General features: G+C 50.7%; 3 protein-coding genes across 6 annotated transcripts in view; 2 read left to right on the top strand and 1 right to left on the bottom strand.

Moving 5' to 3' along the window:
• On the bottom strand, nucleotides 1-4,407 carry U2AF1L4 (U2 small nuclear RNA auxiliary factor 1 like 4). 2 transcript variants are annotated; one of them, XM_075536894.1, is made up of 8 exons: nucleotides 4,279-4,407; nucleotides 4,044-4,131; nucleotides 3,289-3,355; nucleotides 3,155-3,204; nucleotides 2,959-3,057; nucleotides 662-783; nucleotides 461-556; nucleotides 1-243 (listed from the first exon to the last, which is right to left on the bottom strand). In XM_075536894.1, exons 1-8 carry the CDS (start codon nucleotides 4,320-4,322, stop codon nucleotides 159-161), a joined length of 651 nt encoding a protein of 216 aa, XP_075393009.1. In that variant the 5' UTR covers nucleotides 4,323-4,407; the 3' UTR covers nucleotides 1-158. The 2 variants fall into 2 exon arrangements, with proteins under 2 accessions (XP_075393009.1, XP_075393008.1); XM_075536893.1 differs by having other exon boundaries at nucleotides 650-783; nucleotides 4,279-4,406.
• On the top strand, nucleotides 4,374-8,150 carry PSENEN (presenilin enhancer, gamma-secretase subunit). Of its 2 annotated transcripts, none has more exons than XM_075536898.1 (4): nucleotides 4,374-4,657; nucleotides 4,830-4,948; nucleotides 5,448-5,579; nucleotides 5,718-8,150. In XM_075536898.1, exons 2-4 carry the CDS (start codon nucleotides 4,888-4,890, stop codon nucleotides 5,855-5,857), a joined length of 333 nt encoding a protein of 110 aa, XP_075393013.1. In that variant the 5' UTR covers nucleotides 4,374-4,657; nucleotides 4,830-4,887; the 3' UTR covers nucleotides 5,858-8,150. The 2 variants fall into 2 exon arrangements, with proteins under 2 accessions (XP_075393013.1, XP_075393014.1); XM_075536899.1 differs by having other exon boundaries at nucleotides 4,381-4,657; nucleotides 5,448-5,552.
• The window catches only part of LIN37 (lin-37 DREAM MuvB core complex component), a 25,319-nt gene continuing 6,225 nt past the window's right edge, over nucleotides 5,456-24,549 (top strand). Inside the window, exon 1 of one of the 2 annotated variants that reach the window (XM_075536892.1) lies at nucleotides 5,456-5,552. Coding sequence is in view for 1 of the 2 variants with exons in the window: in XM_075536891.1 (XP_075393006.1) it covers nucleotides 9,556-9,589 (34 nt within the window). In the remaining variant the exon portion in view is untranslated. Of the gene's footprint in view, nucleotides 5,553-9,381; nucleotides 9,590-24,549 lie in introns of those variants that run through there. The other variant, XM_075536891.1, reaches the window with a different exon arrangement.

Genomic DNA, 24,549 nt, shown 5'->3' on the forward strand with positions numbered 1-24,549 from the left:
TACCAAAGGCAGACTTTTATTACGCCCCCAGCAGATTCCATCCCGGTGTGCTGGAGCCTGGGGCAGTGGGGTTAGGGAGGGAAGGGTTCTTGGGGGGTCGGGGCCCAGTCCAACCAGGAACTCTGCCTGCGCAGGGGGGAGAGCAAGCTGGGCAGGTTTCAAAAGCGGCCATGCCGGTGGTCTGGGGAACGTCGCCGGTTTCTTTCTCGGGGCCGGTGGCCGGTGTGGGACCTTGGAGGTGACCTGGGAGTAGGAGGAGAGAGAAGGGTAGAGTGGGCCTGCCTCCCTGCTCGGGGACGCAGGGGCTAATCTCACTGGAAACTCAGACTGGTGGTGGGGAAGGGCTGGAAGTGGCTGAGGGTAGTCTAGGGTTCATAGGGCTTGGGACACGCTTCGCAGGCTAGCTTCTCAACAGGCTGGCTTTGGAGTATGAGGTGTCTTGGTTCTGGTGTGGAGGTACCTGCGCCGAGGTCCCCGCCCATAGAGCTGTCGCCGGAGGTTGCGGGAGATGGGTCGCAGGTGCATAAAGTTGCAGAAGCCGCCGCGGGTGCACTCCCTGCGCAGAAGGACGCTTTCTCACAGCTCCTGTCCTAGCACACACTTGGGAACCGGAATCCCCAGAGCCCATCTCACCCCTTGACCACCGTACCCCATCTCGTACTGTCGACAGCATGACTCCCGGAAGTCGGTGACCGGCGATAACTCCGCATGAACAGCCTGCCCATTGAACCAGCGGTTATTAAGCTCGGTCACTGCCCGCTCAGCGTCCTCCTCCCGCCGGAACTGAGGGGAAAAGAGGCCAGGGTTTGCAATTCAACTCAGAAATCTTTAGGGGACTAGTTAGCCGCGCTGGATTTAGCGATGCAGCTCAAGCAATGAGGTTTTGATGGCGGCCATTGAAAGGCCTTAACTTCTGGGCTCTGGTTTTCATGTGCAAGTTTAAGAAAATGAAAACAAGGTCACAAAAGCCAAAGTTTATTCCACTTGAGTTTAGAAAGCCATCTCAAGATGAGGTTTCCTACATTGACCAGACAACTGTGGGACATTAGATCAAAAGCATATATAAACGAAAGCCAACGGTGCTTTAAAAAGACAGGAAGGAACATACCAACACGGACCTCAGAAGAGGCTTGGAAACTCCCTCGTGAGCACAGAATAGCGAGAGGGAACAGAAGAGATGATAAAGTGAAAGAGCTGAACAGAGGATTTCACAAGGCGGATCAAATGGACAAAGGAAAATGTAATAAAATGTAGGAAGCTTGGCATCAGATCAAAAGGGGAAAAGATGCTTGGCATCTCATGCTGACAACTGAAGAAATAGTCAAGCCTCGAGTTTCCGTACCGAAGGATTCTATGGCCAACACGTTGAACAAGGCAGGAAGCGTCAAAAGGAAGTGGACGGGGCACAGTCCCGACACCAAAAAGAACTGATCAACATTCAGCCATTTCACAGGGTAGCATGCGGTGTGGGAATCAATGGTGCCGGGGTGGGGGGCTGACAGCAAGGGCTCAATAGAAAGTCAACGTCTAGAAAAGGCTGATGGAAACATACGTACAAATGTGCGCGATACAGTTGATGTATGGATTGTTATAAGAGCTGTAAGAGCTCCCCCCCAAAAATGATCTTTTAATAAAAAGAACCAATGGTCCCCCCAAAAGCAGTCTACCCTGCTCTGAGCACATGGCTGCAGAGAGGTCCCTGGCAGAACACAAGACCCTGTGGGAATACCAACTGAACTGAAATATTTTAATATATGGATGTGACACTGGAAACGCTCAATCAGCTAAGCCAAGAACTTAGGAAGATAGCTACCTGGCCAGTGAACAGGAAGGGAGACATACGAGCAGACATGCCCATTTCAAAAGAAAGGTGATCCAACAGCACGCAGAAAACCGCCTGGCGATATTCTCAAAACCACGTGCGAGAAAACTGCTGCTGGAGAGCATTCAGAGGGGTTGCAGCAGTACACGGAGAGGGGGCTGCCGGAAATTTAAACAGGGTTCCCTGGAGAACGTCATGAGAGACGCCTAGCTAGGCTGTGTTGATGACATAGAGGCACTCAGCGGTGTGGATCCTGACAGGTTACGGGTTACATGGCAGAGACTGGGGGTTCTAGAACACCGAATCGGGCTCCGGCAGAACTTATACACAGACCAACAGGACAATGAGTGGTTTAAAATCAGGAAAGGTGTGCCTGGGGCCTGTAACCTTTCACCCTATCTGTATGCGGAGCAACTCGGCTGAGAAGCTGGTCGCCACCAGGACCGGAGGAAGGTTCCTGGGCTACCTGTCATGTAGCTGACCCAACCTTACTGAAAGAGAAAAGGCACCCCGGAGGAGTCAGGGATGGAGATCCAAGACCACAGCCCTCAGGCTGGATGACACCTCACCATACAGAAATCGAGAAAACACAAGAGCCACCTCTGCATCAGGACGGAGTGGAAAGGGGGCTGTCAAGGATGTCACTTCCCTTGGCCCCACAATCGAGGCTCACTCTGCAGCCACCAAGAAATCAAGTGACATGGCCTGGGGCAAATCGGCTGCCACAGACCTGACCTCTTTGCGTTCGAACGCAGAGATGTCACTTTGAGCACTCGGGTGTGTGTTTTTTTCCAATCCCCTCACATGCATGCAGAAGCCGAGTGTGCCTAAGAAAGACTGAAGAACTGACTGAGAACTAGTGCTGGTGACCAGTATGAAATATACCTTGGAGTATCAGAAGAAGGAACGCATCTGTCTCGGAAGCCAAAAAGACTCCGTCACCAGTACTTTGCACATGTTACCAGGACCCATCCCCGGAGAAGGACGGCGTGCTTGGTAAAGCAGAGGGGCAGCGAGAAAGAGGAAGACCCCGGGGATGGGACCGATTGACACAGTGGCTGCAAGAATGGGCTCAAACGTGGCAAGGCGGGGCACAGGGCGTGGGCGGGGTCTCTGCTGAATTGACTCCACAGCACCTTGACATAGACGTTCCCCACAAGGTGGTCCCCCAGGTTGTCGCACACATTCATCTCTTCGATCTCCCCGTACTTCTCCCGCAGTTCTGTGAATACTTCCTGCAAAGGACGGGGGACAGGGGGTGGGGTAGGGGTGGGGACGCTGTTGGAATTCCTGGCCCCGGGACCCACCCCACCCGTCCCTCCCAACCCTCACCTCAAAGAAGCTGTCGTAGTGCTCCTGCACTTCCACGTCGCTGACGTGACCTGGAGGAGGGGGCAGGGAGGGGGTCAGGGGCATGGCCTGCTGGGGGCTGTGTGCCCCGCCCGCAAGCCCAGCCCCTGACTCACAGTGCGACCCATCTGCGGTTTGGGCCGTGTTCTGTGGGTTCCGGTACAGGTTGAGCAGCACTATGGTCTGGGCAGAAGTAAGAGGAGCGGGGAGTGAGTACACGGGCTGAGTTCCATGCAAAGTCTTAGGGCAGAGGCTTGGGAGAAGGCCACGTGTGAGTGGTACCTTCCACCAGAGGCGGAGCCCAAGTACAGTGAGAGCAAGTCACATAGGGCGGGGCCTAGGAAGTCTTAGGGGGAGGAGCTAGCATGACGGACAGCTCGGGGGTGTGGCTTGTACCAGAGGCGGAGCCCAAGCAGTGAGCGAGTCACGCGGGTCCCCAGGAAGTCTTAGGGGGAGGAGCTAGCATGACAGACAGCCCGGGGGTGTGGCTTGTACCAGAGGCGGAGCCCAAGCACAGTGAGAGCAAGTCACAGGCCGGGCCCTAGGAAGCCTTAGTGGGAGGAGCTAGCATGACGGACAGCTCGGGGGTGCGGCTTGTACCAGAGGCGGAGCCCAAGCAGTGGGCGAGTCACGCGGGCCCCTAGGAAGCCTTAGGGGGAGGAGCTAGCATGACAGACAGCCCGGGGTGTGGCTTGTACGTACAGGGCGTGGCGGGCTCCCGGGGGCGGGCCCGAAGGACGCGAGAAGCCGCTAGCAGCGAGGGCCTACCAGACGCCCTCCCCCCGGAAAAGGCGGGCCCTCACGATGATGGACAGCGGAGGAGGACGCGCCGAGCGGCGCTTAACCCCCGGAGCGCCGTGCGGTGCCTCACCTGGCTGAAAGTCGGTTTGTTGTGAAGCCGCGAGCACCGGTCCCCGTGCCGGCAGGCCCCGATCTTAAAGTAAAAAGAGCAGTTAACCCTGGAAGAGGGGCAAAGACAGAGGTGAACCGAGGCTCGGGGAGACCGGGCAGCCCAGAAACACCGGCCCAAGCCGCTCAGCCAGCAGGGACCCAAACGCCCCGTCCCCGGCCGCCCCGAAGGGCCCACTCCCTCCGCCTGTCCTCACTTGTCCTTCTCAGTCCCGAATATCGAAGCTAAGTACTCAGCCATTTTCACCCGAACCCTCCAACCCCGCTAGCTGTGACGTCACTTCCGCTCCTGGGGAGCGCCGGGAAATGTAGTCCGTGGGTGCCTCGGGGCGCTTCTCCGGGGCTCGGAGACGCCTAGGCGCTCGCGTGGTGGAGCGCGTCGCCCTCCGCGCGGGACGGCCGAGCTGCTCCTGCTGCGCAGCCGTACAGCGTCGGCTCACGACCCCCACCCCCCCCCCTTTGTTGGAAAACGAAACGACTACAAGCCCCAGGGCCCCCCGCGACGGCGCCTGCGGAAGTCTGCGGTAGAAACCAGCCAGAGCATCGATTCGGAAGAAGTAGGGTTTCACGCCTCGGGTGAGTTGTGGGCGATTTCGCGCACAGAACACGTCCCAGCCTCGTCAGCTCGCTGGAGGGGGGTGCGGGCGGGGGATGTCCTTTTCCGCAAACCCACCGCTGAGTTTGTCGCCGTTTTGACACGATGGACAAGGGTGTGTCCGTTCGCGACTCTTGCACACCTGTCTTGCAGGGGTCAAGGCGAGGGTCTTATCCCGCAGGCCCTTGGACAACTCGGCTCGGGAGCAACTATGAACTTGGATCGAGTGTCCAACGAGGAGAAGCTGAACCTGTGCCGGAAGTACTACCTGGGTAAGAGCTGGTCGTCTTGGGGTGCAGGAGACGAGAGGGAGGGGGCCGGACCAGCAAACCTGCGGAGGAGGAGGGCCTGGGAACCTGGCCACGCGGGTCTAAGGTGTTTAGTGGCTGGAGACACGGAGTCTTAGGTCTGAGGGCCTGCTTTCTGAGGACTCCTGGGTCTGTTGGGACAGGAGCTTGGTGCACCTGTGTCCCTGGAGGGAGGCGTTACAAGGAGTAGCATCCAGTCCTGGAAGGAGCGGTCCAGGGGATTGGACTTCTGGGGCCTAGGAAGGACAGTGTGGAAGGATGAACTCCGTATCCTGAGGAAGGAGTGATGGAGGAATCTGATTTCTGTATCCCGGGAGGAAACCGGGATTCGTGAGTCCTTGACTGTAGAGAGCCCTCCATGCCAATGTGAGAGAGGACCTCGCCCGCAACTCTCATTGGAGCCTGGAGGACAACGAGGAAGGTGCTAATTGACGCCTGGCGCTTTTCATCCTTTCCTCTCTAGGTGGGTTTGCTTTCCTGCCTTTCCTCTGGTTGGTCAACATCTTCTGGTTCTTCCGGGAGGCCTTCCTCGCCCCGCCCTACACGGAGCAGAGCCAGATCAAGGGCTGTGAGTGTGGGAGACTAGAGGAAGGGGGTGAGCAGATGGAGGGAGGGGGACGCTGGAGTGGGAGGGGATGATGGAGGGTCCAGCAGTTTGGAACTTTGTTGAAGAGAGGAAAAGGCTGCCTTCGGGGAACCCAGAGAACAGCCCGACTCTTTTACCACCTTACAGATGTCTGGCGCTCAGCAGTGGGCTTCCTCTTGTGGGCAATTGTACTCACCACCTGGATCACCATCTTCCAGATCTACCGGCCCCGTTGGGGAGCTCTTGGGGACTACCTCTCCTTCACCATACCTCTGGGCACCCCCTGAGGCTGCCTTCATAGGTCTGGGTGGGGAGGGGTCTGCTTATTCTCCCAGGATGCATTCTTCCACTGAAGGCTCACCCTTGAACCCACTAAGACTTCTTCTCCTCTCCCTTGACCTTGGCTGATCTCCCCCAATAAACAGCTCTGACTCTCAATATCGACTTCCTGATTTGGGAGAGATGTAGAAAGATAAGATGATTGTTAATATTCAGAACCTTTGAGTGCTTGCTTTGTGCTTTGCACACCTGTGCCTGTTTTCTCTGAATGCCACTCGCGATCTTGTGAAATAGGAAACTCTGCTCGTCAGGGGCCCTCTTTCTCCGATGAAGAACCACAGAGAGAATAGGGCTTCCGTATCTAAGGGCCGTTGGCCCTCTACTGAGAGTGGGTGAATTTGAAAACATAGTGTTCTCCCTCTGGGCCTCAGTATTCTCATCAGAAGTCCATATCCTAATACTACCTCCTGGAATTTATCTGGGACACAGCATACAAGATGAAAGTAAGTCAAAAGCCGGCTATTAAGGTTCTAGTTCCTACATGACTGGGTTTCTATCAAACAGGACATGTTTAAACATGTGCCTGTGTGATTAGGGGGTGGCTGCAGATGAGCCCTCCCTAATGCACCTGCCTTAGTCTCATGATCGCGCCTTCAAAAAAGAAGCCAACCAAAACAGTGACTTCCACGGGAATATGGACCTGGTAAATTCAAGGCAGAGAAGTCAGCTCACCATGGGGTTCCCAAAGGGTAATCGTGGTAGATTTTCCCAACAGGCACTGGATGATGAAGCTTATTATGAAGAAAGATGAAGAAAACAGAAAACTGCATTGGGGATAAAAAGGCCAGGAAATTTGTACTAACAACCACCCCCCACCCACTGCCCCGTCACAGTAATGTCCCTGCCGGGCTGCCCTGCAACCTTATCCCGTCCACCCTAAGCCCTGACCGTTTGCTCCCCAAGCACAACATTGAAAAGGAATATGCTTTGTGTCCCCTCCAGGAGCCCCGCTGGCCATGCTGATGTGGTGTAAATCACAGCGCAGAATTCTTTACGGGAAGGGTGGTAGTGGTTAGGTGGTCTCCAGGATGGCCCTGACTCAGGGTGACCCGGTGTGCAACAGAATGAAGCCCTTCCCAGCCGTGCCATCCTCACCGTCCCTGCTGTGCTTGAGTGTATTTGCGTAACCACGGTCTCCCTCCACCTTCTTGAGGATGTCCCTCTTTCTCACCAGCCTCTATTGTCCCAGGCATCACATCCTTCTCCAGGGCCACACGTCCCTCCTGGTAACATGTCCACAGAGGACACGAGATGAAGTCTCCCACCAGCCCCGCTTCTGTGAAGAGATCTGCGTGTGCGTACTCCATGCTTCTTTCTCGATGGCCGTCGGAGTCTCTTCTTGCTTTGGCGAAAGCTCACCGTCTACCCAGTGGACTGGCACCATAGCAGTGAAGAGCCCTAGATGCAGGTTACGTTGAGGAAGCTCCTGGGTGCATCCAGCCGACCTGCAGGCTCCCGCCCCATCACTGGCAGAGTGACACAGATGACAGGTGGAGGAGTCATACCAAGTCATTTCACTTTGCCACACAGGCTTCAGTCTCTTATCCATGTCATGGTGCTATACTTGTTTGCTTTTTGTCTCTGCTGGGCCCCCTGTGCCGTCAAAAGTGTCTGGCACAGTAGACCACATATTTAAGAGGGGGTGCGTCCAAACAGATGAACAGGAAGCTAGCATAGCAAATGCACAGCAAGAAGGATGACCTGTTCAGTAACCTCGCTCCGGGCCTTGTCTTCCGCTTAGGGACAAGGAGGGATTCCTCAGTTAATGACCTAAAAGCCCACTGCCTTCCAGTCAACTTGGATTCGTAGTGACCCTGTAAGATGGCATAGAACTGGCCCATAGGGTTTCTGAGGCTGTACATTTTCACAGAAGCAAACTGCCTTAAAAACTCTTTGCTATCAAGGCAGTTCGGCTGGAAATGCAGGGAATCCAGGACAGATGATCCCTTCAGGCCCCATGGTGAGAGTAGCGATACCTGGAGGGAAGGTGGGGTTGAAAGAGGGAACCGATTACAAGGATTTACATATAACCTTCTTGGGGGACAGACAACAAAAAGTGGGTAAAGGGGGACGTCGGACAGTGTAAGATATGACAATAGATACCAAGGGCTCAAGTAGAAAGAAAACGTTTTGAGAATGATGACGGCAACAAATGTATAAATGTGATTGACACAATGGATATATATATGGATTGTGATAAGAATTGTATAAGCCCCCAATAAATGTTTTCTTTTTAATGCAGTTCTGATCAAAGTGACTCTATAGGACAGAGTAGAACTGCCCTGCCCCTTTGGGGTTCCAAGCCTATAAATCCTTACAGAAGCAGAATGTCTCAACGTTCTTCTGTTTTGCAGCACATTTGCATCATGCAAATCTTGACTTTAATTGCTTTTAAAAAAATCATCTTATTGGGGGCTCGTACACCTTCCCTCCCCCATGACCCCTTGATAATTTATAAATTATTATTTTGTCATATCTTACACCATCTGACGTCTCCCTTCACCCACTTCTCTCTCTCAGGGAGGGGGTTATTTGTAGATCCTTGTGATCGGTTCCCCCTTTCTCCCTCACCTACCCTTTACCCTCCTGGTATCACTACTCACATTATTAGTCCTGAGGGGTTCATCTGTCCTGGATTCCCTGTTTCCAGCTCTTACCTGTACCAGTGTACATCCTCTGATCTAGCCAGATTTGTAAGGTAGAATTCAGATCATGATAGTAGAGGGGAGGAAGAATTCAAGAACTAGAGGAAAGTTGTATGTTTCATCATTGTTACACTGCACCCTGACTGGCTCGTCGCCTCCCCGCAGCCCTTCTGCAAGGGGATGTCCAATTTCCCACAGATGGGCCCTGGGTCCCCACTGTGCACTCACCCTCATTCACAATGCTATAATTTTTTTTGGTCTTTGATGCCTGATACCTGATCCCTTCGGCACCTCATGATCACACAGGCTGCTGTGCTTCTTCCATGTGGGCTTTGTTGTTTCTGAGCTAAATGGCTGCTTGTTTACCTTCAAGCCTATAGGACCCCAGACTATATCTTTTGACAGCCAGGCAACGTCAGCTTTCTTCACCGCATTTGCATGTGCACCCCGCTTTGTCTTCAGTCTTTTTTTTTTAATGTCAACATTTTCTTAGGAGCGGCTGCTGGATTTGAACTGCAACCTACAAAGTAGGCCACTAGGCCACCCTAGTAAATTGGTGTTCCTCAGCTCTTCTAATACTACAAGTCCCAAGAAGTCTCGGGATGCCCAATCCTACATCTCCCATCGTGCCCCGCGCGGCGCAGGCGTTGTAGTGCTTGTGGAGTCACTAGCGCATGAACGACATATCCCAGGATGCTCACGGGCCAGTCGTTGGTTTGCTTCCGGAAACGCCCCCAGAAGGTGGGACTTAGAGCGCGAAATCTACGGTGCTCGCTATTAATTGGTTAGAAAACGAGATGGACGGGTACGTTGACTAATGGCATTTATAACAAACCCCCGAAGGCCCGCCCTCAGCCGGGAAAGCAGAGTGGTAGTGGTCGCTTACCGGGACGCGGCTGGTTGAGGACTGTGACTCTCCACCCGGGCCCCCGGCATAGAATTGTGACCCCCACGAGAGTTGGGACTCGTCCGACCCAGCTAAGCAGATCCCGACCCAAACCATGTTCCCGGTGAAAGTAAAAGTGGAGAAATCAGGTGAGGAGCCGCGGTCGCGGGCCTGTGGAGGTCGCGGGAGGACTCAGCTGGTCAAGGTCTGGTTGTTTTGACAAACGTGCCTGTCATGACCTGGCTGGCGGACGACTCCCTGCTATCGCGATCCGCGCCACCTTCCCCTCCGGTGCGCAAGGTAGCTTTGAAATGGAATGGCGGTGGCTGAGGCAGGGTGCCTCGGCGTGCAACTTTGAGAAGGGCCCTTTACTTGGCTCTGTCTCCGCTTCCCCGTGCGCAGCAGCGGGTCAGGTCTGTGCCAGAGGTACAGCGACGCGTTCAAAGCCCGCACTTGCTATATCCCAATAATCCCCAGAGAGTAACGCGTGAGGCGGGAGAAACGGAACCTCAAAGAGGGGGAGTAGTTTGGGATTGAGCAGAGCTGGTGGGAACCCCGGAATGGTTGGCTAAGGGCAATGGGCGAGGAAGAGGAAGAATGAAAGAAGCGGGTTTCTACCCGCATAAGCAGGCTCGGAGACCCGCAGGAGTGGTTCCACCCTGTGCTGTATATAGGTCCCTACGAGTTGGCATCGATTCCATGGCAGTGGGTTTGGGTTTCGTTTGTTTGTTTTTGAGTGGGGACTTCAGTTTTTGCTCTGGGGGAAATGAACCAACTGAGGTGTTGCTTAATAAAGATAAAGTGGAGACTTGATTATAAATGAGAGTTGGCAGAGCGGTCGTGGGGATTGCACAGGTTTAGGAGCTTGGCAGAGCGGAGGAGGATTCTAATGGGATGATCGGAGCAGGATTGGCTAGCAGTGGTTCTCAACCTTCTTAATGCTGCGACCCTTTCATACAGTTCCCCATGTTATGGTGACCCCTCCCCCAACCATAAAATTATTTTCCTTGCTACTTCATCACTGTAATTTTGCTACTGTTAGGAATCAGGCGACCCCTGTGAAAGGTTGTTTGACCCCCAAAGGGGTCGTGACCCACAGGTTGAGAAACGTTGGGCTACAGAAAGCTTGTCCTGACTGTCTTATGTAAGTGGATCAGAAGGGGAAACCGAGGCTGGGAGCCCTGGGAAAGGATGGGACAGGATCAGGATGCGTGGATTAGGGCCGGGCTGGGCGCAAGAGATACTCAGCTAGACAGGCTGGTGAGCTGAGATGGGGCAGGGAGAGGCATCCGCAGCTCCCTGGGGGATAGTGGAACCACCCTGAGATGGAACCCAAAGAGACCTGTACACAGGGGCCCTCAAACTTTTTAAACAGGGAGCCAGTTCACTGTTACCTGTTGGAGGGCCAGACTATAGCTTTAAAAAAAACTGCGAACAAATTCCTATGTACACTGCATATATCTTATTTTGAAGTAAAAAAGCAAACGGGGCAAAAACACCCGGTGGGCTGGATAAATGTCCTCAGCGGGCCCCATGTCACCGAAGGGCCGGAGTTTGAGGATGCCTGCCTGTACATTTCGAGAGCCACTGATGCCAGTGTGGGACTCAGTGGGTAGGATCAGTCTGGGGAGATATCCAGAGAAAAGTGTCCAGGAAACCATGGGGTCCCCAATTTCTGAAGTTCCATGGGGAGCTGCACTGGAGACCCCTGTGCACCTTCATTCACCCCCTTGGCTCCTGCCTAAGGCGCTTTGCTTAATCTCAGTTCCGCCCTGCCTCTCACTTCCACCCCATCCTCGCTCTTCGGAGCCAAGAGAGGATCCCTCTCTTCTGACCTCCCCAAGAGTCCCAGGACTAGCAAGGCATGGCCCCACTTGGCCCTCCATGCTCTGAGCACTGGGTCTAGAGCTCCTGCTACTTGCAAGTGGAGAGCCAGCACCCCGCCAGATGAGAAGAGTATAATCATCGCATCACTGCCTCCTTCAGTTGTGTACCAAAGGGAGGCAGTCGCCCGGGTCCACAGGGCCAGGCAGGGACCAGAGTGAGGCAAATGAGCCAAGTGAGGTCTACGGCCTGCAGGAAGGTGTGCCCAGATGCTATGTCTCAAAACAAGCCCCAAGTGGGTGTTTTAGGTGAAATCTCCCAAATTTTAAATGTTAATAGCTCATTCAGATTTCAGGTAGCACCACAATCTCAACATCTAGGGACTAGCTTCTGCTCCCCTGGCCCCGGGTTACAGTGTCCACTGGTGGAGTCACAGAGACAGGCATTGAGCACCTCAACAACACCACTTCCTAGCGGAGGCTATGAACCCCATAGAGGCGGGGGAGGCTGGGGCAGGACTAAGGTCAATGGCTTTGAACAAGTGTGGCCTAACCTCTCTGTAGCAGTTTCCTTGATCAGTAAAAACAGATTAAAAATCAGACCTACCCCCTGCCACGCCCAGTTCTATCTTGGAGAATGAAGGGAGGTCCCTGCATGTTCCTTTCGGAGCTTCATTTGCTTTGTTGCAAGATAGTAATACCTCACAGCGTTCAGTCACAAGTGGAGGATCGGAATGAACCATGGGAGTGTTCACTCAGGGTTTGGAGGGCCCACGCCGAGAGACTGGGCCTGGTGGGAGGGCCGTGCCTTCAGCTTGACCAGGAGATCGCAGAGCTGAAGGAGCCCTGGGGGCCGAGAGGGTTCCAAGTTGGGACTCTTAACTACCAGGTCACCAGCTACTCCACGGAGACAGATAAGGCTTCCTCCCTGCTGTTTTCGGCCCTTGAAAATAGTCCCAGTCTCGGAAACCCCCGGGGGCAGGTCTACCCTGACCAAGAGGGTCATGCTGAGTCAGCATCCACTCGATGGCAGTGAGTCTGAGTTCTCTAAAAAACCCGTCAAGATGACCCCCACGAGGTCCCCCAAACCTGTCACGAAACCTTCTGAAATATTACCTCGGTGTTGGATTTCACTGGCCCGGCCGGTCCCCTGGGAAACCTCTATTGTGATTGAGCCTGTTTATCTTTCTGAAGTTTCCCTGCGCAGACTCAGGCGGGGCTTGTCTGCACCATCCACTGTTTGCAGAGACACATCAGGACGTGTCTCCTTTGTGTGTGACGGACGCTCCTTTACTTTGAGCCTGGGGAAATGTTTGCTCTGATCTAACTCGGTAGCCAAATCCAGGTTTTTATTTGGGGGAGACAATTGTTATTTAGCTTTTAAACCAAATTTCACTTACCATCCAGTCGCTTCTCACAGTGACCCTATAGACAGTCTATAGGTCTACAGTGACCCTGTAGAACCGGGTAGAACTACCCTCATGTGTTTCCAAGACTATAGCTCCTTGAGAGTAGAAAGCCTCATCTTTCTCCCGCAGAGCTGTGGGTGGTTTGGAACTGCTGGCCTTACGGTTAGCAGCCCCACGGGTACCTGGACGGTGCCACCACGCCACCTGTGGTATCGATCTTGTTACAAGGTTTCAGAGTTAATGATAACTGCACCCAGCCGTATGAAAGTTGGACATTGAATCAGGGAGAGGGAAGCAGAATCAATGCATTTGAAGGACTGCGGGTGCCAAGTACTGACAGTGCCAGCGACCACCCGAAGCACAAACCAGTCACCTTGGACAAGCACGGCCAGAGTGCACCTGCCATGCAAGGATGGCACCACTTTGTCTCACGTCGTCCGCACAGGTTATCAGGAGAGACCAGTCCCGGGCGGAGGAGTGTGTGCGTGGTCAATTGGCAGGGCAGTGACACAGGAAGACGTTGGCCGAGAGCTTGACTCAGTGGCTGCAAGAATGGGCTCAGGACCAACAGATGGGCTGGCCACAGGTGGGGTTTCCAGGACTCGGAACCAACCCCAGAGTCCCTAGCAACAGCACACGGCACCTGGTGTCTACGACGTTTCATGGGCATTTCTTTTAATATTTATTTCCCGAGGTCGGTGCAGGGCCCGGGTGGTGTATCCGAGTCCCTTGGAAAGACCTTGTACATGAGCGCTAGCAGGAGTGCCCGGAATGGAAACCCAGGGAAGGCCAGCCCCAGACCACGAGCCCTGTGTGGGAGGCGTCGGATGGGCATCCTCTCGCCCACTTATAGCCCTCCCAGCACACGCTCTCCTTCTCTGGGGCATTATGCCCTTGCAGGGGTCAAACAGCGAACTCACTGATAAAGCAAAACCCAAGTCACTGCTGCCCAATACGAGGAGACTCCCTGCAGGCCTACAGGACAGGGTAGAACCGCCCCTCTGCGTCCTGCACTGTTGGGACGGTCACTTGTTCATTCCTGGAGTGAAAAGCCCCTTCTGTCTGCCGGGGAGCAGAGGCTCCCAAGAGCCCACCTTGTGGGGAGCAGCCCATGGCAGGACACAGGACAGCCACAGGTCTGCTCAGGCCATGCACGGCGCACACTGAAGGGTTAAGTGACTTTTTAAGGAGCAGGATACAGCTCAGGAATCTGGCCCCGGCAGGGCCTCCTGTGGGCCTCCCGGGGACAGGCTCCCCTGCCCCGGCCTGAGGACAAGCTGTTTTTCCCTCTGCCCCTGGGCCCCTTCTGGGCTGCTGCCACTGGCCCTGCCGCCGCCCGCCCCCACCGGGCCTCGCTCTGTTTGTGTTTCAGCCCTGGACCAGCGTACAGTTCTTTCAGGAGGCTCCTTGCTCCATCCGCCCCCCACCCCCACCCCCACCCCCTCTTCTTTCAGCTGCTTCCTGCTGCTACTCCTGGCTGCTTAGGTCTCCCAAAGCCTCACTCCCTGCCACTCACTGCCCCACCGGACAGGGTTGAAGTGCCCCTGTGGGCGTCCCACACTGTCACTGTACAGGAGTAGACAGCCCATCTTCTGTGAAGTGCCTAGGAGTAGACAGCCCATCTTCTGTGGAGTGCCTAGGAGTAGACAGCCCCATCTTCTGTGGAGTGCTTAGGAGTAGACAGCCCCATCTTCTGTGGAGTGCTTAGGAGTAGACAGCCCATATTATGTGGCGTGCCTAGGAGTAGACAGCCCCATCTTCTGTGGAGTGGCTAGGAGTAGACAGCCCATCTTCTGTGGAGTGCCTAGGAGTAGACAGCCCCATCTTCTGTGGAGTGCCTAGGAGTAGACAGCCCCATCTTCTGTGGAGTGCTTAGGAGTAGACAGCCCCATCTTCTGTGGAGTGCTTAGGAGTAGACAGCCCATCTTCTGTGGCGTGCCTAGTAGTTTCAAACTGCTGAAACTGCCCTGCCATCAGCGCCCCATCTTGTAACCCACGATGCCACCAGGGCTCCCCGAGGGCTACAGATGCCTTGTCAATTTCAAGACGTGACTTGCCACCCAGCCCAGTCCCCCCAACCCCGGGGAGGCCACCCCTGGTTCATTTGCCTAGTAGGTGTTACTTGGCTACCACTGCCTTCATGTGCAGGCCCGCAGAGGCGCAGCTCACTGATAGGGCAGGCTGCAGCCAGGCTGAACGTCACAATGTGGATCAGCCTCCACACCCCTCTGAAATTTAGGGCAAAGGTAACGCTCTTGGGCTTGGGGGGACGAGTCCGAGGCAAAGGCCACACACAGAAGCTCATCTTAGGAGAGTATTAGGCAGGTGTGTCCTGGGCCCGCGTGGCTTACTGACAAGCTTCTCAGCGTAGGACGCCATACTGTAAAGCGCTCTGTGATGTGGTAGATTTGGTCCAAGGACCCAGTGATGGATAGCAGGAAACCCTGCATGTCCAGAATGTGTGTCCATAAAAGTAGTGACGGAGATCCTTTTCTAGCTATCCTATTTTGCTTGGTCATGGCTGTGTGCTGCCTCCCACTGATTAGTTGATTAGCAGTCTAACACGTAACCCCCTCCGCACCAAAGCCTCCTGCCTGATTCTTAGTATTGTTCCGGTGACGTCACTGACCTTCCTTAGCTTATGTAACGTAGGGTCCTATTGTGTGTGTTTGCTGTTGTGTAATTGGTGTGCAGAAATGTGTGTGTTGGTAATGTCCTTTTCTCCAAAACTCTTGGTTGCCAATTTCCTAGGCTTAATTTTTTTTTTTTTTGGTCAAGTGCTGGATCATATGGGGGGAGGGGGAACCACTAGCAACTGCCCACATGTCTTTATGTCAGGGTTCATCCAGTCACTGTTTGTGTAGGTTGGGCTAATTTACCTAACACGTTTCTAGGTGCTAGCTAACCGTCCCTGACAATGGATTGTGTAGAGAAGAACATTAAGAAAAGAAAATATAGTGAGGATTTTTTACACCATGGTTTTACCTCCATAAACGACAGCAGGAATTAAGAAACTGCAGTGTTATTTGCTGTGACGTTCTAGCAGCCAAATCTATGAAGCCAAACAAACTAAAATGCCATCTGGATAGCAAGCATCCGAGCTTTGCCGACAAGGACGCCATCTCTTTAGAAGCAAAGCTGGTGGGCTCAAGAAAGCCAGACTTGACACTGGTGACAAGTACCACAAACAAAACGTAGCAGCCCTTGAATCTTCATATTTGGTGACACTCAGAATCGCCAAAGCTATGAAACCTCACACCATTGCTGAGGATTTACTGTTGCCAGCGGCCAAAGGCATTGTTCAAGTTATGATCGGAGACGAATTTGTTATGAAATTGAGCGCAATTTCCTTATCTAATGACACTGTCCACAGAAGAACAGATGACATGTCTGCTGATAGTCTTGATCAGGTAACCCAGGAAATTAAATCTCCACTTCCAATATTTAGCATCCAGCTCGATGAATCTACAGATGTTGCAAACTGTTCAGTGACTGGTTTACGTGAGGTATATGAATGGTGGGGACTTTAAAGATGTTTCATTTTTGCAAACCTCTTGAAAGGACAACTACTGCACGTGATGTATTTGACGCCATTGGTTCATTTCTGAAAGAGCATCAGCTCTCTTGGGGAAAGGTGTGTGGTGTTTGCACAGATGGTGCTCCAGCTCTGCTAGGATGTCAGTCTGGATTTCAACATTTGGTCCTGAATGAGTCACCGAAAGTCATCTCACTGGATGATTCATCGGCAAATATTAGCAACAAAGACACTGCCACAAGAGTTATAAGAAGTAATTAAAAGGGTCATAAGTTCTGTGAATTTTGTAAAGGCGAGCACTTTAAACAGTCGACTATTATCGCAACTGTGCAAGGAGTTGGATGCGCTGAATAACGCTCTGCTATTGCACACTGAAGTGAGATGGTTGTGGAGAGGAAAAGTTTTAAAACGTGTTTTTGAGCTTCATGATGAACTCAAAACGGTTTTTTATGCTTTTATTTTATTTTAAATTTCATTAGGGACTCATACAACTGTTATCACAATCTATACATATACATACATCAATTGTATAAAGCACATCCGTACATTCTTTGCCCTAATCATTTTCAAAGCATTTGCTCTCCACTTAAGCCCTCTGCATCAGGTCCTCTTTTTTTCCCCCTCCCCCCCCGCTCCCCCTCCCTCATAAGCCCTTGATAATTTATAGATTGTTATTTTGTCATATCTTGCCCTATCCGGAGTCTCCCTTCCCCCCTTCTCTGCCGTCCGTCTACCAGGGAGGAGGTCACATGTGGATCCTTGTAATCAGTTCCCCCTTTCCAACCCACTCACCCTCCACTCTCCCAGCATCGCCCCTCACACCCTTGGTCCTGAAGGTATTGTCCACCCTGGATTCCCTGTGCCTCCAGCTCCCATATGCACCAGTGTACAATCTCTGCCCTATCCAGTCCTGCAAGGTAGAATTCGGATCATGGTAGTTGGGGGAGGAAGCATCCAGGATCTGGGGGAAAGCTGTGTTCTTCATTCAAAATGTTTTTAATCAGAGAGCAAGACCACAGTTCGAAGCACTTTTCAGCAATAAAAGTGAACTGCAGAAAACAGCTTACTTGGTTGACATCTTTGCCATCTTGAATGAGTTAAATGTATCACTGCAGGGACCAAGTGCAACATGCCTCGATTTGTCTGAAGAGATCCGATCGTTCCAAATGAAACTTCATCTTTGGCCAAAAAATATGGATGAAAATAAAATTTGCATGTTGCCTACTTTATCTGCTTTCTTTGAGGAACATGACCTTGAACCAGAAAAAAAGATTACGATGATCGTTTCTGTGAAAGAACACTTGCACATGCTTGCAGATGAAATTTCCAAATATACCTGACACCCCATTTGCACTTGCCAGAATCCCATTCACAGTCCTAGTTGAAGATGTTCCTGAGACAGCACAAGAGGAGTTCATTGAACTTATTAACAGCGATGCAGCGAGAACTGATTTCTCTATAGTGCCAGTTACAAAGTTCTGGATCAAGTGTTTGCAGTCGCATCCTGTTCTGAGCCCGTGTTACATCTTCCTCCATTTCCAACAACTTATCTTTGTGAAACAGGGTTTTCCAGCTTGTTGGTTATCAAGTCTAAATGCAGAAGTAGACTTGTGGAAAATGATCTTTGTTGTGCTCTTGCAAACACTGCCCCGAGAATTTCTGATCTGGTGAGAAAGAAGCTCTCAACCTTCTCAGTGATGTTGGCTTTTTATGCATACTGTTGCAAAATGTAGCCAATGCAGTTTACTGTTGTTATATTAAGACTGTTAACCATGCTATACATGTTTCAAGGCAAACTTTTGTTTATTTGTAATTAGAAATAAGTATTTCACAATATGTAATTGCATATTGTTTTTGTGATTCATCACCATGCTTTTATTATGTTCAGTTTGGAACAATGAAAATATATCCTGCATATCAGATATTGACAGTACGATTCACAACAGCAAAATTACAGTTATGAAGTAGCAATGAAAATAATTTGATGGAAGAAAAAAAAGACAAGAGTTTTCTGGTTGGGGGTCACCACAACCTGAGGAACTGTATGAAAGGGTCGCGGCATGAGGCAGGTTGAGAACCACTGCCTTACTCAGCCAGTGACCATTTTCAACTGAGCACTCTGGTCCGATGTTAACACCTCTTTGTTTGCCAGGCATTTCTTGGTGGTCCGAAGCAGGATGGTTGAGGTCCATAGAACAAAATCGCTTTGTTTTAAGCATTGGCTCTCTTGTGTTGTAGCCGGTCATAGAAAGCCCTCAGTGGTTTTTCATGGGCAAGATTTTGTGTTCTGTCCAAGAGGATTTATAGAACAAAAGCCAGTTGGGTTACATTTACAGCCTGTAGGATTTCTCCCCCCCCCCACCCCCCAGTCTGTAGCATTTTTAAGTCGCAAGGATCCTGAGTTTTGATTCCAAGAGCATCGGTGTAAGAGTGAAAAAAATGTTCTCTTTTAGAAAACGCTCCTCCCTTGGACCCCAAGTGGGTGGCGTATTGTTCGTAGTTTCATCAAATTAGTCTTAAGTGTGGTAGATACTAAAGGAGCCTGGGAGACCCGGCGGGTCGATTGTTGGGTTGCTAATCGTAGGGTCCGCAGTGGAAAGCCAACAGCCCCTCCCTGCATAGGAGAGAGGGGAGATAGGCTGTTACCATGGAGCTTGCCAGCCTTGGAAACCTGACCGGGCAGGTCTAATACATCCCTCCAAGGTCGCTGTAAGTCAGAATCGACTTGTATTAATCTGGGTACTTCAGAGCAACAAATCCACAGAAACTCATGTATAAGAGAGGGTTTTATATAAAAGGTAAGTGCACATCAAGAAAACATCCCACCCCAGTGCTGCCCAAGGCTGCCAGTCCAACATTAACCCATATGTCCAACACCAATCTACGAAGTCCCCTCCATCTCACAACACACACACAATGACACTGACTGCAGGGGGAAAGCCGAGTCAGTGAACATGTGAGCATCTCAGCGCTGGCAGGGGTCTCCACACGGCTGCTCCAGCACCCAGGGCTGCATCGGGGTAGGTCCATGTGCCTTCTCTCCTGCAGGAAGTGAACTTGCCAGCTGAAATAGGGAACTGGCTAAGGTAGCTACACCCTGGCCCAAACATCACAAAGCAAGAGACCCGAGAACTAGAAAGGAGAGGTTCACGGAGCCATTTATCCCTCTGCTCTTCAATGAATCTCATGTGTTTATCAGCCAGGTTAGCACAATCAACTACCTACCTCATGACTCAATCGCAGGGAGTTTGGAGTTTGGGACCCATTGCTTTCAAGTCAACTGTGACTCCATAGCAACCCAAGAAGAACCGCCCCCAAAGAGGGGCAAAGCTGGAGTCTTCCAGAACAGACTGCAGACTCACATGCTATCCCGCCATTCCTGCCCACAGCCACCCGTGTAGGGTTCCCAAGGCGGTGAATCAGCATGGGCTCAGAAACCGTCCTCTCCCTCCCACCAGCGGGTGTGTTCACACTGCTGACTATGTAGTTAGCAGCCCAAGAGCAGCCTGCCGTGCACTAGGGCTCCTTCCCCACTTACCAGCCTTTAGTCTGGTTGTCCGTAAGCTGCCAGTGTCCCCGGGCAGGTTGAGGTATGTCATGATCCCAATTGTCAGGGCGCCTATGCTTCGCAGAAGCATCGTTCCACAGAGGAAGCCTGCGACTCCTTGGGAGGACCATGCTGGTCAGTGATGGCCAGTCTTCTCACAGCAACTGGAGGAATAAGAGGAGTCTTAGCCCGCAGCCAACCGTCACTTTGATAATAGAAACAGCAGTATCTAGTTGTCAGGTAAGAAGGAGACAGTACCCATAAGAACAGCAAAAACCACCTTCCCGAACAATCTCAGCTTGTTTAGGCGAGTCCTCGTTGTAAACCAACCAGCAAAAGCTATCTTGAGCCTGTGGGTGAGCTCTTCTTTCCCGTGCCTGTAGAGGGCTCTAATACGGAGCCACGCCTGTCTGAACCACATTTCTAGTAGGGAGCGCCAGTAAGATGAAGAAAGCCTAAACACCAAACCAAACCAAACGCACCAACATCGAGTCGATTCTGACTATTGTCCGTCCCACAATCGTGTGGCCACGGGACCAGGCAGTAGCATCGTACACCTAGGAAGTGTTGGTCCTTGGTCCATCTTTGTGATTTCTGGCAGTTACATAATCTGTCAACTTGAGCGGTGGGGTGGAGTGGACCTTGTCAATCAGGTCATAGCCAATGGTGCTTCTGTGTGGGCATGGCCTCCTGAGGATTCTGGGAACTCTTGTCTTCCTCCCCGGAGGTGGGACACACACACATACTCTCTGCTTCACCTTCCTGTTGACAAGACACAGGGAGCCACACTGATGGCAGCCAGAGCCCTGTGGATGCTTCCACCGCCACCGGATCCACAAGACTTTCCACCTACAAGCCTGTGATCTTCCTGCATTCAGCATCCTGCATTCCTGCATGTGTTTCATGAGTCTGAAGAGTAATTTATACAGTGGTATCCGAAATGTGGGTTCATATTGGACTTATGGACTTGATCTGGACTGGGCTGGGATGTTTTCTTAATATACAATTACTCTTTGATATAAAACTCTTATCCACATATGAGCGTCTCTGGATTTGTTTCTCTAGTCAACCCGGACTAACACACTATTTTTAACTTTAAAATTCTATTTACTCTTTCATTTTACCAGGAGATTGAGGGTAGTGGTAGAGTGCCCTTTAACTAATTATTTTTTTAACTAGTTATTTAAATTACTTATTTAATAAAGTACCTCAGCCATGCAGAGGAATTCACCCACCCGAGAGAATTCTTTTCAGTCATCCTTTTTACTACGATGGCGTTAGCCTTTCATCAAAGAGGCCGGAGAATAATACAGAAAGGAAAATCGGGGAGCAGAGAAACTCACCAACTTTTATGGTTGTACAGCTAATTCAGACCCACAGGTAGAGCCACCCTATGGCTTTGTTCCCAGGCTGTAGCTCTTTACAGGAATAGGAAGAATAGAGCTCCAGGCTCTTTACGGAGCAGCTGGTGGTTTTGAACTGCTGGCCTTGTAGTTAGCAGCCCAGCTAGATAGCCACTCAACCACCAGGGTTCAGCAAACGAATCATATCTCTCCAAAGACGCTCCAGTGGACCCACGTGGGGGGTGGCTGGTGACTCTTAAAAGGAATGCCGTTTTACACATTTTATTTGATAAGCAGCACTGATAGCTAAATGCTGATGTAAAACTGCCCTTGTTTATTTTAGCAACAGTTTGGGAAAACAGTTCGTTTACATAGGATATATTTTGAACAGTTGTACCAAAATTAAAGGTTCTTTTTTTTCTTTTCATGCCCTTCCAAAATTGTAGCTACAGACTGGCTAAGTATCAGCGCTTTCCCCAGAAGCCATTTGATTACCCGTAGTCAAAACATGCCTCAGTTAAGGCAGGAGGCTGTAAAAAACTCTGAAGGAGTTTAAACCATCTTCTCATAACAAAGAAAGCAGCAAGGCGAACTCTTGTGAGGTTAAATGACTAGTAGAAACCAGTTTTGTCTTTGGACCCAACATTGTCAACAATTCTGAAAGATTTTACACGAGCTGATCATTATTATAAGCTGGTTTATGACATAAGCTTTTTTTATTCCTCTCATTTTCCTTGAGAAGCTATGATCTCATTGCTATTTTAATCGAAAACTTATCAGCCCTATAACATCCTACAGTAGAAGATTCACCTTTTTCGGGTCTTTTTCTAGCTTATAAATTCATCAAAACAGAGCTAATCCATTATGAAAAGTTTTGGGGTTCCTGCCCCCCTCCCCCAAATTCATCACCCGGAGGGAACCAAGGCAATTGAGGTTTCTTTCTTTTAAAAAGGTTTATTATAGTTTGGAAGCCCCAAGTAGAATACTTGTAGAAATGAGGGGGGGTAGTAATTTTTTTTAAGGGTTAATTTTATTTTCAAGCTTTATGGCCCATCAGGCTTTATTGGAATAATACCGTATATACTTGTGTATAAGCCGAGATTTCCAGCACATTTTTAATGCAGTTTTTGTGGTAAAATTAGGCGTCTCGGCTGATATTCGGGTTGGCTTATACTCGAGTATATACGGTAAATCCGTAATTTGCTTAATCCTGTCCTGCTCACAAGAAACTGAGCAAAACATTGAACTAAAATGAACCGGACAAGACCTTGCAAAGTCAGCTCCACCAGGCAAACTTGTTAAACCCCAGGCCCTCCCTGCAGATCAACCCCATCCTAAAGAAAAAACACCGATTCGGATGAAAGAACCCTGCAATATTGTAAGGCATTATGAGTTGGTTCATCATTTCTTTTGGGCACTTCAGAACCACGCACAGATCCTGATTTGCAAGCTGCTGGGTGAAGAGCGGCTGTTGCAGTGATCCAGGATGTTGTTTGGTGGTGGCGTGGTGAGCACCCACTGAGCTGCTCACAGCAAAGTCAGTGGTTCAAACCTCCCAGCCGTCCAGCTCTTGGGAGAAAGCTGCGATTTAAAGTCACAGAAGCCCCAAGTCCGGTTCTGCCTTGAATTGGAATGAACTTGATGGTAGTGGGTTTGGGTCTTTTTTGTTTGGTTTTATCGTATAGGTAAGTTTTGGTTGACAAAAACATACACCTCTGACAAAATAAATATTTCCATAAAAACTGTTGGGTGGTCAATTCCGTGCGTGCGTTCCTCTTCAGTGGAGAATGTAGCTCCAACGGAGTCTTTAGCCAGTATTTCTGATAGGGTTGCTGTGAGTCCTCTATCCTCCCTCCCTTAAATTCTTTTTTGACCTTGACTATAGATTGGGGGAAACTACACACAGTCTAACTGGAACCAGCAAAAAGTGTTTTTTTTTTTTCAGCAAAAAGTCTTAAAACTTGAAGAACTGCTATTTACTTTTTACTTACCAAGTAATTCAACCACCTTAAAACCATGCCAACATGTTCACTGTGAGTGCCTTCATTCCCGTCAGGTGCAAGTCCAGCTTCCTTCCTCAGAACTTATTAGTGAGACCATCTTGTCTCCAGCATCAGAGTTGTTGGTGGGCGTTGACTTTGTAGAGTGAATTGGGTGAAAGCCCACGGAACACATCACAGTCTGCCGTTCTACAGTCGTGAGCCTTCTGTTCCCAAACCCCTGGATAGACCATAGCTTATTTCACTTCCTGTGCCTCCTGTCTCCAGTTCTCCTTGTCTAACCTCCGGAACTCTCGATGAACGCTCCCCTTCGGCTCGTCATGGGTTGGCTATCTTAACATGGGAGAGTCCGGTACAGACCTGCAGTTGACTGAGTAGTCTTAGAGGTTCGACCAGCCTCTCTCTGGTTTTGAGTTGTGCTCCCCATTTCTCCCCTTCACTCTACCCAGGACCTGTTACTGTGCTCGTTTTCCGAGCGCTTGGAACTCTCAAGTCCTGGACTCCAGGCTGCGGAAACTGACGTGTGGGTGGTCCCTGAGCTTCACTGTTTCTGCATCTCTCTGGATTGGCATGGGGAGAGACCACTTTAGGTAGCTACTCTGATTTGCCCCTTAAATAAATAATCTTGTCTGAAGAGGATGGATTTTAATAGTCACTGGAGTTCTAACTTTCCCAGAGATTTTAAAATGACAAATCGGAGACCAAAAGGTTGGTGAGCCATTGAAGTGTCTCACGGGCCAAACTGGGTTGGAAAACCATTGGAGAATTTACTCGTTTATCTAAAAGGTCTTAAATTCTATCCATGATCCCAAAGTTAACTTAGAATTTATGCTGTAGAGGCCTAAAACACCAATCAGTGCCTTTTACCTCTCGCTATGTAAATTTTTATCATAGTAATAACCTAAGAATAATCATGACATTAGTTGACTAGATTTGGCATTTCCAATTAGACCTGGTCACGAGGTTTGGTTTTGATTTAATACCATAGGCGGGTGTAAAACTTCTTCCCCTGTATCCAGTTATCTTCTAATGTAATTGCCACTGGATATACGATTGCAGAGGGAGGGTCTCTCTATCTTGCTTATATTTATAATTAGTTTTTAATCACCGCTCTTTGTATTGTGTCACAAGGGGGCTGTCCCAGGATCCTGGGACGGGGCATTCGTGGCTGGCACATGGCCACCGCCATGGCGAGGAGAGTGAGGCTGAAGGGGGTTCATTTTCTGTCCACCTTATTAGGGGGGGACCACGACAGCTTTTAACTTTGTTGTTCGTTTGTTTGTCTTCAGCTGCCATTGTGGTGGTGACTGCATTTGGCTTTTTAATCCCCGCTTTTTCTGGCTGTATAGCTCATTGAGTGCCCGAGCCTAATTTCATTAAGGGTCCACCTGCATTTGTCTACTCTCCCAGGCTTTATTGGACTTAACCTTGAGGCTGGCCAGTTCGTTGTCC

The sequence above is a fragment of the Tenrec ecaudatus genome, chromosome 18 (genome assembly GCF_050624435.1).
Source record: "Tenrec ecaudatus isolate mTenEca1 chromosome 18, mTenEca1.hap1, whole genome shotgun sequence".
Lineage (NCBI taxonomy): Eukaryota > Metazoa > Chordata > Mammalia > Afrosoricida > Tenrecidae > Tenrec > Tenrec ecaudatus.

What these genes read in the sequence shown, in the direction of transcription:
- PSENEN (XM_075536898.1), top strand. Translation starts at nt 4,888, where the DNA reads ATGAACTTGGATCGAGTGTCCAACGAGGAGAAGCTGAACCTGTGCCGG. An exon ending in GTGCCGGAAGTACTACCTGG is followed by an intron (nt 4,949 to 5,447) that starts GTAAGAGCTGGT and finishes TTTCCTCTCTAG; the next exon opens with GTGGGTTTGCTTTCCTGCCT. An exon ending in TGGGAGACTAGAGGAAGGGG is followed by an intron (nt 5,580 to 5,717) that starts GTGAGCAGATGG and finishes ACCACCTTACAG; the next exon opens with ATGTCTGGCGCTCAGCAGTG.
- U2AF1L4 (XM_075536893.1), bottom strand. Translation starts at nt 4,322, where the DNA reads ATGGCTGAGTACTTAGCTTCGATATTCGGGACTGAGAAGGACAA. An exon ending in TGGGGAACGTCTATGTCAAG is followed by an intron (nt 784 to 2,958) that starts GTGCTGTGGAGT and finishes TTTTCCCCTCAG; the next exon opens with TTCCGGCGGGAGGAGGACGC. An exon ending in GGGCGGGGACCTCGGCGCAG is followed by an intron (nt 244 to 460) that starts GTACCTCCACAC and finishes TCCTACTCCCAG; the next exon opens with GTCACCTCCAAGGTCCCACA.